The sequence below is a fragment of the Urocitellus parryii genome, chromosome 14, assembly GCF_045843805.1.
Source record: "Urocitellus parryii isolate mUroPar1 chromosome 14, mUroPar1.hap1, whole genome shotgun sequence".
Lineage (NCBI taxonomy): Eukaryota > Metazoa > Chordata > Mammalia > Rodentia > Sciuridae > Urocitellus > Urocitellus parryii.
Window position 1 is genome coordinate 67064603 of NC_135544.1, and position 16787 is coordinate 67081389.

The 16787-nt window shown below is 44.7% G+C and overlaps 1 protein-coding gene across 7 annotated transcripts in view; it reads right to left on the reverse strand.

Moving 5' to 3' along the window:
• Nucleotides 1-15681, reverse strand: part of Fbxo25 (F-box protein 25) — a 52600-nt gene extending 36919 nt beyond the window's left edge. For 3 of the 7 annotated variants that reach the window (XM_026382145.2, XM_026382142.2, XM_077792522.1), the window contains exons 1-2: nucleotides 15589-15674; nucleotides 9598-9738 (exon numbers count right to left, since the gene is read on the reverse strand). In XM_026382145.2, the coding sequence (XP_026237930.2) occupies nucleotides 9598-9731 (134 nt within the window). In that variant the 5' untranslated portion in view covers nucleotides 9732-9738; nucleotides 15589-15674. Of the gene's footprint in view, nucleotides 1-9597; nucleotides 9739-9850; nucleotides 9903-12385; nucleotides 12404-15544; nucleotides 15565-15588 lie in introns of those variants that run through there. The other 4 variants (XM_026382143.2, XM_077792521.1, XM_077792520.1 and 1 more) reach the window with 4 other exon arrangements.
• Nucleotides 15682-16787: the final 1106 nt, after the last annotated feature.

The following is a 16787-nucleotide window of genomic DNA, read 5'->3' on the forward strand; positions in this document are numbered from 1 at the left end:
TGGGTAGGTAGTAGCCAAGTGACCTGTGTGGGAGCACAGCAAAGTCTGGAGTTCTGCAGGGGTGCTGATAGGCGGTTCTGCTAAGGCGCTGGCAAGCCGTGTGTGAGCTAGAACTGTGGGCTTTGGGTTGTGGGAGCCAGGAGTCACAGCACTGGTGATTTCTGCAAAAATCAGCTGTAGAGGGGTCCTCTAACATTCTCAGAGGTGCAGTATCCCGACTAGGTGAGATCTGGATCATGGAGTGGCACAGAATGCTGCCTCCCTCTGGCCTGCCATCTTCTTTTGGTCATGTTAATTTTATTGCTCAAACTGTTCCTGCTTTGGCAACTAGGGCACTCTGGGTTGGTGTCTGCCCTCGTAAGTTAGAACCCCTCATTAGATTTCTCAGCTCTCAGGCCTGTCTCTTCCCCACTCCAGCCCTGGAGTCAGTGTCCTCTCAGAAGGCCTGGATGCTCACCAGGGCTGCTGGTGCCACAAGGCCTTCATGGACACAACTGTAGAAGGGGTGCACTCCACTCACTCTGTGCCCACAGATCCCTCTCTCTCTAAAACACAAGCAAGCTGGCTCCTATTGAGACCCCAACCCTGTCAAAGACCACAGGGTTCTGCCACAGCGTCTCCTGGCTTCCCACTTCTTCCTCTAACGTGAGAAACTGGCTCTCATCGTCCCCACTCGCTCATGGCCGTATGCTCCAGCACATCTCTAAAGAGGTTCCAGGTGCTCAACCCACACCGTGACAAGAATGTGCCAACCAGCCTCCTGTCTCCAGCTGCGTGGCGTCCTGTCACAGGGCCCAGTCCCTCAGGCCAGCTCCTTCACATCCACCTCTAGTGTGGCCATCAGACTCTGCCAAATGAGACCCATCGTCACAGCCTGCATCTTATGGAGTCTTCACGGCCCCCACAGAAACTCCCTGCTGATTCTGGTAAGATCTACAGCTTGTAACAGTCACAAATATAACCACAGTTCGGGTACCCTAGAGCAGTCCTTTGCCTTTGGTAATCAGCCCCAGACCCCATGATGCTGTCACAATTTAGAGGTGAGGTATCTCTCACAGCTCATATGTGAAGAGATGCAAGGTGGTTTAGAGGGAAAGTGACTGGGTTGTGAGAGCCTTAATCTATTCAGCACGTTAACCCTTGACAGGGTGGCAAATACAGGTAGTTAGGGAGTGGCTGGAAAAAGTGGGTTGCTGGGGGTGTGCCTTGGAGTTTATATTTTACCCAAGGTGAGAACTCTCTCTGCTTCCTGATGCAATGTCCCCAGCTGTTTTCCTCCTCCATACACTTTCATGGTGATGTTCTGCCTCACCCAGTCCCTGAGGAATGGAGCTGGCCAAATGTACTTTTGCTCCTTAAAATTGTTTGTTAGGTCTTTTGGTCACAGCAGGAACATGGCTGACTAAAACACCTGTGGAGGCCTCTGGGTTAAGTTTCCCAATACTCATCCACACTACCTCGTTGCTCAACAAGCACTCCTTGCTCCTTCTGGGTAGTCTGCATTATAGAGATGTTTCCTGTTTGTCATCCATTCATTAGGTGAAGGACAGAGGGTTCTGTCCAACCTCCAGCAATTACCGAATAAAACTGCCATTACTGTTCATATACATATTTTGTGTAAACAGTTTTCATTCGCCTTGGGTAAGTGCAGAGGAGTGAGGTTGCTGGGCCATACTGCAGCTTAACTTAATAGCAAACTTCCCAACTGTCCTTCAAAGTGGCTGTGCCATTCACAGTCCACTGTCCTCATAGGAGTCTACCCTGGTCAGCCTCTGTGTACTTTGCTGTTGCTGTTCTCCAACTTAGCCCCCTGATAGGCAGGTGTGTGGTGGTGCCTGTGTGGAAGGTGACGCCTTCCATATCACCAGGAATGAGCAAAGGCCCGCCTGGGCCTGCAACAGTCGTACTACTCTCCACACTTCCTGCCAGACCTCCAGTGGGTCACCGGCAGCCACAGCTAGCGTGGGGACTCCCGTAAGCGCCCTGCTTCTCCCCCAATCCCCCCCGCCCCCGTACTCTCCAAGGACAAGCAAGTTGAGAGTTGAGCGTGTGATTATTTTTCTCTGCTTGTTTTCCTGGCTTCTTTGCAATTCGAGAGTCTCCTTTGGTGAAGCACAGGTTTAGTTCTTTCATCCCATTTCCTCCTGGGTTCTGCTTGTTCTCTTATTATTGAATTTTAAGTGCGTTTTGTATATTCCAAATAATAGTCCTTTGTCAGATATGTGGTTTACAAATATATTCTCTCAGAGAAAACATTCTTGATAAAATGTAAATCACTGATGTTTTTCTTTTCTGGGTTGTGCTTCTGGTATCATATCTAAATGATCCTGCAGACTTTCCCCTGCGCTTCTTGCACAAGTTTTATTGCTTTACAATTTACAGCTGGCTCTATAACCCATTAATTCTTATATAAAGTGGGAGCTGTAGGTCAATGTCCATCTTTTTTGCACGTAGATGTCCAGTTTTCCATCACAATTTATTGACAAGATTATATTTTCTCCATTGAATTGCCTTTGTGCCTCTGTCAAAAATCAGCTGACTGCATGTGCATGGCCCTACTTGGGGCCTCTCTGTGCAGATGCACTGAATGTATGTCTATCCTGTCCCAATCCACAGACCACTCTCTCTGACCACACAGTTCCACATTTAGCAGTAAATCTTAAAATCATGTTCTTATTTTTCAGAATTGTTTTGGCATTCCAGTTCCCCTTCTTTCTAGTGATGACTTTAGACAAGAAATTTTTAAAACTGAATCATGGTTCTCTATTCCCCAGGTTGTGACAATAGCCTCCATGTTTTCCCCCTTGAAGCTTGAGTTTCAACTTTCACAGAGCATTCTGTGACCCACCATGTCAATGCTGTGACTCAAGGGGGGTCAGCAGTGAGGGAAACCTGAGAGTCTGCCTTTCTCAACTGGACTGCACTAGTCAAAAACACTTCTTCCTTTGCTGATGAATTTGGACACCTGGGTCGAAAATACCGGACCTCACACTGGAAGACCCTTGTTTTGAACACTGAACTGTCTGTCCTCACAGCATTACCATGCTATCTCCATTATTTCCAAAAGGGAAAAAGAAAAATAGACCGACGCTGGAGTGCAACAGCAGACTTTAAGTCTACGAAAGAGTGGCTAACACACTCTGAAAAATAGTCTGGCATAACTTAATGGTGCCTGGGCACTCACTCCAGGCCCCACTGTCACAGTAGTAGGGATATTTTCAGCCAAGAAAGAACACACACATAAACCTGAAGACTTATCCAAGAATGTTCACAGCAGCACTCTCTGTAAAATCCCAGTGAAAGCAAGCAGATGCCCATTCCTAATAGAACAAGCATGGCAGCAAGTTCCCTCGGCTATAGGATAAACCTTGCCAACAACCACCATCCAACAGAGGCGAGACACTGCAGAATCCATCAGATGAAACCACACTACAGTGTTTAGACATACATCACTAGATGCTCAACTGTAAAAAAGCAAGAATGGGGTGGCTTTTGGGACAGTGGGCACATCTTTGATTATGCTAGTTACTCTGACACATTCTCTATGACATATCACTGAATTAGAACTCTTGCTTTGTACACGTTCTCTGTATGCTACATTTCACTAAAATAAAAGGTGGATGAGGAAAGGGGAGGAGAGAAAATCTAGAAATTCGGGTATTGGAAATTTTAAGGCCTTTTTAATGCCATACCTCAAATAAGAGATGAGTGTTTTGAATTAAAATATGGATACACGAAACAAAACAAAATGAGAAAGAATGCCTTAGAATAGATGCTGATAAAATCATGGGAGCTGATGAACGTGCCAAGCTTCAAGAATGAACTAAGATCTGAGCCTGTCTGGGCAACCCAACTTCGGATCAGGGGGACTAAGCCAGGGCCCTGTCTCCATGACCAGGGTCCGCTGATTGCTCACACTAAACAACCTGCATAAAGTAAGTGGGCAGCTTTCATCTGCAGATACCACCCCGCAGATGCAATTCAGGCCTCAATGCACAGCCTGGTGATCTGCACTGGAGGAGGATGCTTGCTCTCGGGCCCTATAGGCCCAGCATGACCATGCTACCTGTGGCCAGCAGGATACCAGTGATAATTCAATTCAACATAAAAATAGTAACTCGGCCCTCTGCTTTTGGAAGATAAATCAGTCAGCAACCAAAACAAAACCAATTTTGATGGCTAGTCTTGGTCTCTGCTTCACTCGGTCACCTCCATGTATATTTAAAGTTCTATGAACATGTCTCCACACTTATGCAGACTCTAGAACCCTGATTTTATCAGCATCTATTGCAGCTCAAGTTGTGATGGGAATGCTGTGCTCAGATTTAAAAAAAAAATCAAAACATGTAAACAAAGTATATTCACACCAATTTATGTCTTTATACATATACTTTGGATAATAATGATCATCACATTCCACCATCATTTATAACCCCATGCCCCCTTCCTTCCCCCCAACACCTCTGCCCTATCTAGAGTTTGTCTATTCTTCCCATGCTCCCTCTATCTGAATATACTTTGTATACAACCAGAGATATGAAAAATTGTGTTCTATATGTGTCATAAGAATTGTAATGCATTCTGTCATATATAAATTAAAACAACAACAACAAAAAACAACACGTAAACACACATCAGAAGTATGCGTAGCCTACTTAGAGAACCAACAGAGTGCTGCTCAGTCCTTCAAGTGAGGAAAGGAGAGCCAGCAACGTGGACACCCTGTATGTGCCAGTGAAGCAGCAGCCCCAGGAGCAAAGGTGCAAAGGCTGCTCACCCTGCAGGTGAAGGAAAACGAGCCAGCCAGGGGCGGGACGGGTTTCCATCACTCCTCTACCATCCGCCCCTTGTGCAGAGGGGCAACTACTCTAATAGACAAAAAATCTTGCTGTAAGTAGGTTCTCCTTTTGTATACATCAGTTTGGATTAGGTTTTTCTCACTTGAAGGTAAGAACCTAGGTCATTTGCCAAGTCTTCAAGCTCTGACCTATCTATACATGCTCGGTCACCTCCATGTATACTTAAAGTTCTAGTATTGCCATATTACCTGCAAAATTTTGTATAATACTATTGAAAGTATAAACTGGTATAATTCTATTAGGAACTTACACTTTGTAAATATCATACAAGTATGCAAAGGGATACACACAGGTAACCGAAGCTACCAGTCAGAAATAATGACAAACAGAAATAACTAAAGTGTGATTAGTAGAAGCTTGGGTAAACAAGACATGCTGTATCTAAACAATGAAACGTGGTCATTATAAAGAATGAGGCAAACCAACATGTGCTGATGTGGCACAACTTCCAAGAAGTGAAAAGTGGGGGAAGGACGATGGCTGATGGAGCCACACAGTGAAGGGCCATGTGACGTGTGGCCCATCCAAGCTGCTCAGGCAGACCCTGGGCCTGTACCAGAAGTTCCTCAAGTCAGTGGGACTCATCCTTCCAACTATGCAGCCAAAGGCCATCCTCCTCACTCCTTTAGACTACACTCTACGCATCCTACCTGCCTGTGAGTCCTACAAAATCCCAACAGGATCCGAACCCTTCCTAATCCCACCTCTTCCTCTCCAAGCCATCATCTGGCTACCTGTGGGCAGGCAGAGCAGGAGCTGAGGGAGGATGGGGAGGACTCTGTGCCTCCTCTTCTATGCTTTTGAGATTACATAATTTTTATGTTTTGTTCATTTACAATGAGCAGATATTGCTTTATAAATGAAAAAACCCACAAATCTGGGGATAGAATAGTAAAATGAAGTTGGAGACAAGAATGTGCAAACCAAAGAAAATCACTTACTAAAAGAAATGACCTGCTTATGTAACATGTACAAAACCCTGGGTTCAATTCTTAGGACCACACACCCACACACAACCTGTCCCCTGTACGTGTACACACACACACACACAAACACACACGGCAGCAATACTGCCTAGAATGCTATTTGCTGAGTGTGATATACAAACAAATATTTTACATCGTTTACTTACATTTTGCTTTCTAGCCACCAAAGAAAACATGTAAGAAAGGTCAGGTGGGTTTTACAAACCTGTAACAACAGTGTAAAGATCCCTGGGGGACTGTGCTTGACAGCAGGGGCATTTATGCAAAGGGACGTAGGATGGCTGGGGGTCCAGTTCCTACTGCCCATGAATTCCCACCCCATGAATTCCCACAGATGCTTTTATAGTGTTCAGCTATCTCCAGAACTATGGCTGAAGGCAATTTTGGTGGAGCTCTAAATTCACAATAACCCCCATGACTATGCCTACAGAGAACAAAGTAACCATGATAAACCTGAAACATTTGAGTTTGAATAAGATAGAATAGAATGTTTAACAAGTTTTAAACAAAAAAAAAAAATGTGCTAAGAGTTAACACGTTGAAGCAAAGGGCAAGTCCCAGAGTACTAGGTGGAGCCCAGGTGGAATGCATCAGTCCACAGGGCAGCAAGGCCTTTGCACGTCCCCAGCAGTGCTCTTAGTGAGGAGATCCTGGAGATCTGCTGAGTGGGGGGAAGTTCTGAGACACACCCCTGCAGTGCTTCCTCCACACAGATCATGCCATATCTACCAGCAATGCCAACCATGCGATGAAGAGCAGGAGCTAAAACCTTAGTATGCTTCATCCCATTGGCCTGCAACCCTCGTGCTTTGCTGACTCTGCCAGTGGTATACACAGTCCCTGCCTGGTGAGAGCCCACCAGTTCCAACTGGGCTGGGCCACTGGACCAGGTTGCTTGCCCCCTCCCACTCCTGTGTACCACCCGCTGCCTTATCCTGAATCTGTGGCTTAAAGGGGTGCAAGGTGAGCCCCTGTGCTTCAAGCTGCGCTCTGTAGAAAGACATTTCCTAAGTTCTAATGAACAACATCTACTCAATGAAGAACCAAGCATTCAAAAGAGGGCTTAACTCTGTCTATCATCAAGGACCTTGGCAGTATCACAAATGTCACCTGAAAGAGCACCTTAAGCAAAGGTCTGGAGCAGGAGCTGAATCAATGCATCCTTTTTTATCTTTTTCTCAGAATTTTCAATCTTAAAATGAGATGAGAATAAGCAGGGGACAGTTAAAGGTCTATTTTTAATGACCATTACAAACAAAAAAAATATTAACAAAGTTAGAATCTTAATCACTTAGGCCATTTTTTACCATAACGGTTCTAGCTTTGGAATGCTCACTCCACATCAAAGAATTAAAAGGGCTGTTTCCCAAACACACATGGAGGGAGAGGAGGTGTTTTATGGAGCCACTCACACTGGGGTTGTTTAGAGCTTCATCTTAGTTACAACTGAGGTTGAAAGTTAGCAGCTTTTTCCTTTCAGGGAAGCAGGAAGCACTAGAACCCTTCTGCTGTCCTGGTCACACCCAGACCCCCACAAGTCTGGCTGTGAGTTCTGGTGGACAGACAGGGAAGAAAGGCAGAGTGGGAGGAGAAGGTCTGAGGCTTCTGAGGCAAATGGAGTGGTATGGGACAGAGAGCACAGCCCTTCCACGCTGTCCACAGCAGCAGCTGGGCTGCTGTGGAAGCCCTCTCTCCAACTGCAGACACATGGCTTCTTTGCCCGAAGCAGAGGCACATCTTCAGTGTGCCAAGGAATTAGACACATCTGCAAGTAAGCTTCAGAGGGTGGGAGAGTGGTAAGTGTGCTGGGAAGCAAGGGAAGGGAAGGGGCCCAGAGAGCTGCCAACACGTTTGGATTGAATTCTCCAATTCTATGTGTACGTAAGAAAGTGAATTGGGGCTGGAGCTGTAGCTCAGTTGCAGAGCACTTGCCTACCATCATGTGTGAGGCACTGAGTTTGATCCCTAACGCTGCATAAAAATAAACAAAATAAAGGCATGCTGTCCATACACAACTACAAAAATAAATTTAAGAAAAGTCAATTCTCAGACACTAAAAACATGTTTGGGATGATAGGGAAAAGAATACATAGGAAAAAAACAAGAATTGGGCAAATCCTTTAATACAGAACTAGCAGAACATGGGTTTTCAGTGATGGCTTTTTTAAAAAAAATATGTATGTTTTTTAGTTGTAGATAAACACACAGTATCTTTATTTATTTTTATGTGGTGCTGAGAATTGAACCCAGTGCCTCATGCATGTGAGCCAAGCACTTTACCACTGAGCTATAGCCCTGGTACTCAGTGATAGCTTTTTTAAAACTGAATTTTGTGACCTGTTTCCCTATCCTAGATCTGTGAGTTGAGGAATCTCTATGCTTAACAGTGATCATCTGGAAGAAATGAGACACCCAACATTTCTAGATATATTTAACCAACTTTAAACTTAAATAACTCGCTATAAAAACTGTAAGACAGGGCTGGAGTTGTGGCTCAGAGGTAGAGCGCTCATCTGCCATGCATAAGGCACTGGGTTTGATCCTCAGCACCACAAAAAAATAAAATAAAGATATTGTGTCCACCTATAACTAAAAAATAAATAATAAAAAACCGTAAGACAATAAAAAACCACCCAAGAAATTTGCAATTGTCTAAAATTAATTATCTAATACCAACAGCACAGATAATTGCCACTTTAGATTTTCCAACCTTCAATATTAATAAAACACAGAATGGCAGAGAAATGCCACAACATAAACTCATAAATGAGTATTATGCATTACCTTCACTATAACTGAAGTATAAGACTAATTCCTGCTTCAAATATGCAAAAACCAGTCTCTGGCCTAAAACTACTAAACTTAAACAGAGGGACCCTCACACACACAAATGATAGAATGCAAGTGCCAAATAAGAACCCACACTAAAACCAAAGCCTAGACCCAGGCGCCCCAGAGGACAAGGGCTCACGACTTTCCCAAGCCTCCACATTCTCAACAACTCGGATCAGGGACTGCTAGGGATGACTCCAGGGCCATCTACCTGTTCCCGTACCCATGCCATCTAGCAATTCTACCAGGACAGATGGCCTCACAGCAGACCAACTGGCACCCCAGCGTCCCCGCAACTCATGCTCTAGTCAGTGAGGTGCAGGCAGCCGCGATCCAGGTAATCAAGGGCTATGTATGCCATAAGTGCAGGAGTGTGTCCCGTCCACCACCAGCTGGAAGCAGATGTAGCAGGCAGTACTGCCCCTGGCACTGAGCAGGTCAGACAGTGGGTAACACACCCTCTGGACCCCTGCAGATGGGCCTGAACTCCAGGACAGGAAAGCAAAAGAGAGAATGCCACTCAGCCCTGGTGATGTCACGAGCAAAGCCACTACATCAACTCAAGTTGCCAGAGAGAAAAAAGACTTCTTTCTTGTGCAAGCCACTATTGCCACATCCTTGACACTGGCTGCCAGCCTCAGATCCTCAGCTATACTGTAAGGTTAAAATAATTTCTTTCTCTCAGACTATCATGAGGATTAAATGTTATAAAGAGTAAGAAAAAGGAGCATCCATGTGTGGAAGTCAGGCTAACTGCCAAGCTCATTCTTTAGCTAAATAAGTCATTTCCTCACATCAGCCTCCAAGAGTGGACAATTCTCAGCAAGATGACAAGTTACAGAGCTCTGTGGTGACCTGAAAAGCAGGTACAGCCATAAAGGTAAAGAGGTAGCAGCCTGACTCTGCCGGCCGTGACTCACACGTCATGGCTGAGACTACACTGGCTGCTTTCTCTTCCCAGCTCCGGATTGCAGGACTCGCATCTTTTCCAGCCATCTTCAGTTTTAATCCAACTCCACCCAGGAGATCTCCAGTCCTGACCCAGGAATGGCATAGTTCTCCTATAAAACAAAAAATCAATTTGCATTAAAAGTATAAATATATATGAATAAGTAATCAAAGTTTCATTTAGAAAATTTGTTCACTGATTTTAAAGAACAAAATACTTATCACCTAAATGTTGGCAGGTCATCGGGGATGAGACAATGAAGACAGCACAGCACCTTGGGGGCTCTACAATGATAACGGTGGAGCATAACAGGTGGGTTTTCCAGCTCCGAGGTAACAGAGGCTTACACCCGAAGCAGCAGCAAGAGTCAAGGATGTCATTTCAAACCATGCACTGACTGCAATCAGAGGCAACACAGCCTGAGACTCCTCACGACCATCTCCTCCAGGTGGATCAGTTTGGGTGCTTGGCACAGAAGGTGGGAGTGGGGAGTTGCCAGAGTGAGAAGAAGAAGTTGGGATGGCCAGATGAGGCAAAGGAGCTGGGCTTCACTCTGAGAGCAAGGGGAACAAGACAGGGACTGACACATAAGTGGTTCAAGTAATTCGATGGATCTTGAGCTGAAGAGGGCTCAGGTGTGTGCCATGTCAGCAGTAGGAGGTGGAGAGGAGACCTCTGAGTGCCGGCCTTCAGAGGAAGGAAAGGAGGAGACTACAGCAACACTGAGGGGGCAGAGTCAGCAGCACCCGAGGATGGGTGGCCATGTGGGGAAAGAGCCAAAGATGATGTCCAGATTCTGACTGCTGAATGAGGCCACGAGAGGCAGCAGGCTGGGAGGGGAGGATGGGGCTAGGACACTGACCTCAGCTTCAGACATGCTGTCAACTAGAATCTAGAAATAAAAATTATAACTTAAAAAGTGAAACAACAGATATTACTACTTCTAAGAAGCTTACAATTTGATGAGAGTGAGATCTGGAATTCCCTTTCTGGTAATCGGTGGTTTTCAGTTTATGAAGTGCCTGGTCCCCTCTCAGACCAATTAAGTATGAGTACCTAGCGGGGAAGGCTAGGAGTAAGCAGCTTTTAAAGGTTCAGGGGTGATTCTCTGCACAGACAGGGCTAGGAGCTGGGGATTTGAAATGTCACCTCCCCACAAAGGCTTCCCCGACCACTCACTCCTCCGCACCTCACAGGGCTCGGCATTGCCTGGTGTCCACACCCCAACAAGGGCTGCCTAAAATCACTCATGTATTTATTTTCCTAAAAGCGAATGAGGTCTTTTTCAGTTCTGTATCCCAATTACCCTGAACAAGGCCAGGCACATGGCAAGAGTTCAAATATCTATTTACTGAATTAATTAATTAATAGACCAGAAAAAAAAAAGTTAGGTTAGAGAGAAATACAGGAAAACTACCAGCATTCAGAGCAATTGAAGTCATGGAAATAACATTGTAGAGTAGGCAGTGTAGAAATCAAGACCACCAAGGAGAGAACTCAAGAAACACCAACAGGTGAGGGACAGTGGCTTGAGATGAGTCAAGAGAGAAACTCAAGGAAGAGTCGGGGGTTTGGGAAAGGCGGAAAGCTAAGAGAAGCATGCATTTTAAGAAAGACATGATTGACAGACAGGAAAAACATTGTAAAGAAGCCAAACACAGTAGATGTTCAAAAGCAGACATATTTTAGTTTAGCTACACCAGGAAGCCAAAGACTTACACAAAATTCATTTCAGCTGAGCAGCATCTATGAATCTTGTATCCAAAGTAGACTGGCAAGGGCTGGGGTACAGCATTTGACTAGTACTCATGAGGCCCTGTGTTTGATTCCCCAACACTGGAGAAAACACACACACACACACACACACACACACACAACCAAAAATCAAAGTAGGCCTGGAGCATTTCACGACATAGCATATTATATCAGAGAGAGTTCTTTAAAGACTGAGTCCAAAGTACATGTAGTGTAACTAACAATCCAGGCTATCAAATGGGCATTTATGCTAACTTAGAAGAGCCAAAAGAATTAGTAAGGAAATTACATAAACATCACCATTATCCCTGGGTCAACTCCAAGCACCCAATTCCTGTACTGGTATAAAATATGCATTGAAATAATTCTTCCTTACGAGAGGATCATGAAACCTTGCTAAGATAATTTATAGCCTGGACATACCCTTTTCAGGCATATATTGATTGAATTCTTGCTTTAGAAGATCATTTTAAAACGTTTTTTAAATCTCAGCACTACTATGGTAAGCCTTGTCTTACAGATCTGCTTCATAGCTATGGATCATTCCAAATGTGAAGGCCACCATTCATGTCCAATCAATCCAGAGTTATCTTATGATCCATAATATATCTATATTGATATATGGGCCAGAGGACACCCCCCAAGAGATGGAAGGGCCCTGAAGAAGCAATGTCTACTTTACATGACAACTTCAGTATCATCAAATGTACACTACAAAAACAAAGCTGTTTGACAATCTCTGAAAACTCCCAAAGTACCTCTCAATATCACAATGGAACCATGGATTCAAAAGAAAATCCAGTGGTGACCCTGAAATGACCATAAAAAGGGTCACTTCATGACAAACACTTGTCACTCACTAAATATTATAGTAATGGGTGTCCATGCCCTTAAGGTGTACCATGCAACTGAGGAACTAAAAAAACAAAAACAAAAACAAAACAACAACAACAATAACAACAAAAACCCAAAGCATACATATGTAACATCAAGTATGTGTTTACCTGTATATCCAGGTGATCCTATAACATGGAAAACAAAGAAATGGTAAAGAGGGAACAACTAAAAGAAATTTTAGCATGTAAAATAGTAGTGACTACAGAAGGAAGGTCAGCCAGGAAGGTTCCAGGGAGGACATGGGCTCAGCCTTCAAGCCTGGTTAATTTCATATGAATGGAGAGGCAAGGAAAGAAGTATCAGTCACAGGGATGGTGAGGGGAAATGTACAATCAGGATACATGTGACACAACCGAGAGAAATTCAGAGGGTCAAAAGACTCTGGGTAACTATGTTTTTGAGCAATGTGTCAAGGTGAACAGTGTTGTTAAAAGAATGATAACCTCCTAGGGCTTAGATCTAAATAGATCTAAGGACAGATCTATATGGAGAAGGAAGACAGATAAAAGATAGATAGTATAGATCTAAATGGAGAAATGAGACAGGCCAAAGAGCCCCACAAGCAACAGACTCTTATCAGTGTCCTGTGCAGACCTGTGTCCTCAGCCAACAAATTGTCTTAAAGTTAACCTGTGTAGGCTATGTCTGTTCCCCACTGAGCACACTTATTTTCTGGCTTCAAAAAATGACTATAACATTTATGTAAACAGCCAGTGTTGGCTGGGGATGTGGCACAGTGGTAGAGCATTGACTGGCACGTGTGAGGCCCTGGGTGCTAACCCTAGCAAAACACACAAAGAGCCAGCGTGGTGTGTCCAATAAAATAACCTTTTTAAAAATACCTCTACCCATATTACAATTTTGACTATAACAACTTGGGAAGAAATTAATATGATTTGGAGTGAATTTTTCAGCAGTTAAGTGATTCTTTCCTTCCTTCCTGTTTTGGATTGGCCAGTAGTGCAATGAAGCTAATGGACCATGGGAAATAAACAAGCCCATGCCCTAGATTTTTCAACAGAGGAAAAAAAATTAGCTCTTCAGCAGATGTGTGTATTTCATAAATTTGTAATGGTAAAATCTCTGGATTATCCTGAGCTTTATTTTAAATTTATATAGTTTAAGAACTAAACAGATTTAAAAAAAAAAAAAAAGTAACAAATAAGTAAGTCACTGGGAAATGCAAAAAAGAGAAGTTGCAATTTAAGAGGCCCACATGTCAAGTTTTCAAAAATACTCCCAATCTGAGCAACTGATTTTACAAATCAGAAAACAAGCTACTTAATTTTTAGAATGATACCCTACAACTTTGTTCAGGAATTTATCTGCACAGCTAAAAAATGTGAATTGCTAGAGCTTTACAAGTTTATTTTAATTAAAATTACCTTTGAGAATTTGCAAATACAAAAATTAAAACTGGAAATTATTTCTGAAAATTAATACAAAATAAAAGAGTGACTATTCAGAGTCTACTCATTTTGTATAACATGCAATATTTAAGCACATCTTATGCTAACTATGTCAGAGAGCATATGGGGCTGAACTATTTTAAACCTCCTGTTTAATATGGCAGGACATGAGAGTGGAGTACTGCAGAACAGGACTATGAAATACATTTCTCAGTGGAAATTCCTGGCATGAAAGAATCTGAACTAATCAAGAAATGTCTTTTCTTCTTATAAGCATAGGTTTTCCTAACTGGTAAGACTAGTGATGATAACATTTACCAGAGATTAGTATGGGGTAGACATCAATCTAAACAATTTACAGGCATTATCTCATTTAGTTGTCATACTACCCAACAAGATAGGAAATGTCATTCTCACTTTACAGGTTTAGTTCTCTTCTGTATATGAGAACATCAAGGCAAAGAGTTTGGTGGAACAGGATTCAAAATTAGGGGCTCTAGCTCTAGAATGCATGCTCTCAGCCACTATGTTTATAAAAGCAGTTCCTGAAAACCTTAGTAAAAGATGCCATATATTTACAAGAGTTTTTTTTTTTTTAACTTATGTGACACATCACCAACATAATCTAAAGTAATGATTCATTTAAATACAACAGTACTAAGACAAGGAAAACAAAAACCCTAATACATTTTAAGAGGCCACATGTATTTCCTTATTTAAGCTAGATGAAAATAGTACTTAATGCAACTATTAAGTTGGGCTTTAAAAACAATAAGAACTGTTAAACAAGAGCTAAAATAGCATACACAATAAACAAAATAGCAAGTCAGTTGCTATTCAAATTCAGAAAAAGAAGTTAGTATAGGAACTTACTTTCCCCCTTCTTATCTTTCATTGTTCTGCAATAAGAAGGAATAACTGGTCTTCAATTTGATAAGCATTCTATTTTTCTTTATTGCGTTTTCTTATGATGTTTTCAAATAACTTAAGACCAAACAATTTTGGGTCAAACGTTGGTTTGTAAGTGTGAACAAATTTGATTCAGAGAGTACATCAAAACATTGCAAATTAGAGGCTGAGAGTCAAAAGTGGGATTCACTCCAACAAGGTCTGAAAGATAATTACTGATGCTTCACGGAAAAGGAAAACAATGCAAGGAGGGGGAAAAGCTGTATGAAAGAGAAATCAGGTCTTTTCTGATTAGATAGTAAAAGAACTGGGAATAGGCAAAAAGAGAACTTCACTGAAGACAGTTCTTCAGACTCCTAGTTCAAGGTGAGTCTGAATAGGCCCTGGAATAGAGATGGAATCCAAAAGGCCAAAATAAGCTGTGAAGGGAAGGATACACAATTCTCAAGTACCACCTGCAAGAAAAATAGTAGGTAGGTACACAGTGGCGTGGAGGAGAACGGGGTCATTCCCAGGCATATGTCACAGAGAAGGTGCACAGGAACTCAAGAGAACAGGGAGAGGCCTAGGTTTGCAGAGCAGCCTTCTCTGGGTCCAGAGGGAGGCAGACAAAGCAAGGACCGACAGAGGACGCCTTGGAGCTAGGTGGGGACTAGGTGAGCACCTAGGGCAGGTCCACCGAGGGCAGGCTCAGCAGTGCACCGCCCTACCGGCGGCCAAGGCCCCGTCCCACCTGGCGATCCCTCCCCACCTGAAGGTCCCCTCGTCACTGGCGGACCCCACGACTTCTCCCCACCTGGCGATCCCCTCCCCACGGATGGGCCCCACAGCTCCGGTCCCACCTGGCGCTCCTCTCCCCACTGCGGGCCCCCAGGCGCCGTCCCACCTGGCCGTCCTCTCCCTCCTAGCGGTCCCCTCCCCACTGGCGGGCCCACGACTTCTCCATACCTGGCCACCCCCTCCCCGCGGGCAGACCGCGGCCCCCAGCCCACCTGTGCTCCGCTCCCCACTAGCCTGGCCTCACCCGACGCGACAGCTCAGTGCGCACCGACTGCGTCGCACCCGAGAATATTGCCGGAAGTCGCCCGCCGTCACCGCCTCTACGGGAAGCCCCGCCCCCGGCCGCGCTGATTGGCCGTCGCGGCTCCGGTGGGTGTGGCTCAGAGCTGGTGGCCAGCGGCGCGCGTGCGCAGTGAGCGCCGCCTCGCCCGCTCGGGCGGGGGCTCCAGAAAAGGTGCCCTTTGACCCGGCCCTAGAGGCGGGGGCGGGTCCGCGCAGCCGGGTTTGGCGGCGCGGGGACACAGGCTCGGCCGCTGACTTGAGCACGGGGGCTGGCCGGCCGCCAGCGGCCAGCGAACTGCCGAGCCTCAGCCGTCGCTGGGCGTACGTGGGCGCGTGGGCGAGTGAGCGCGGCCCTCCAGGCGGCGGGCGGCCTGGCGGAGCCCGCAGGGCGGGGAGAGGAGCCGGCTGCTGGGGGATGGCTTTGTGCGTGTGCCAGCGCCGTGCAAAACACCCCAAAGTGTCTCGTGTGTAGTCAGCAAATATGCACGTTCCATTTTAGTGTCTTCCCTTCCAGAATGAGTTTTTGTATGTGGAACGCCTCACAGGAAGGTAAGTATTCATCTTTGAAAATGATTCTGTAAGTCACTTCTAATACTGATTTTTGGCTACTTTACAAGTCATGTAAAACCCATCATGGGCCGAAGTGGGCAGTATTGCTTACACCGCCTTCCCCTTCTTCCTTTCCTTCGCACAGTGCTCATCGACTGTAGTTTTTCTTGTTTGTAGTGGAAGTGTATTTGCAAGTAAACCTCTATAGTTGGGACTATTGGATCAAGGTTAACTGCTTGTCGAGTTGATTAGATATTGGCAAGCCAAGATTCTGCTACTACAATGGGGCCATAAAACACAGGTAGTCCTTAGCTTGCCGCGGCGTTTTATCCCCATAAACCCATATAAGTTCAGAATATCGTGACTCAGAAATGCATTTAATACACTCAACCCACCAAATGTCGTGCCTCAGCCCAGCCCACCTTAAACATGCTCAGAACATCTACAACAGCTGACCGTCAGGCACAGTCATCTATCACAAATCTTACTTTAAAAGTGTTAAATATCTCATGTGACTAGTTATCAAATAGTGTACTGGAAGTGAGGAACAGAAGCATGGCTGTACTTTCACATCATACTA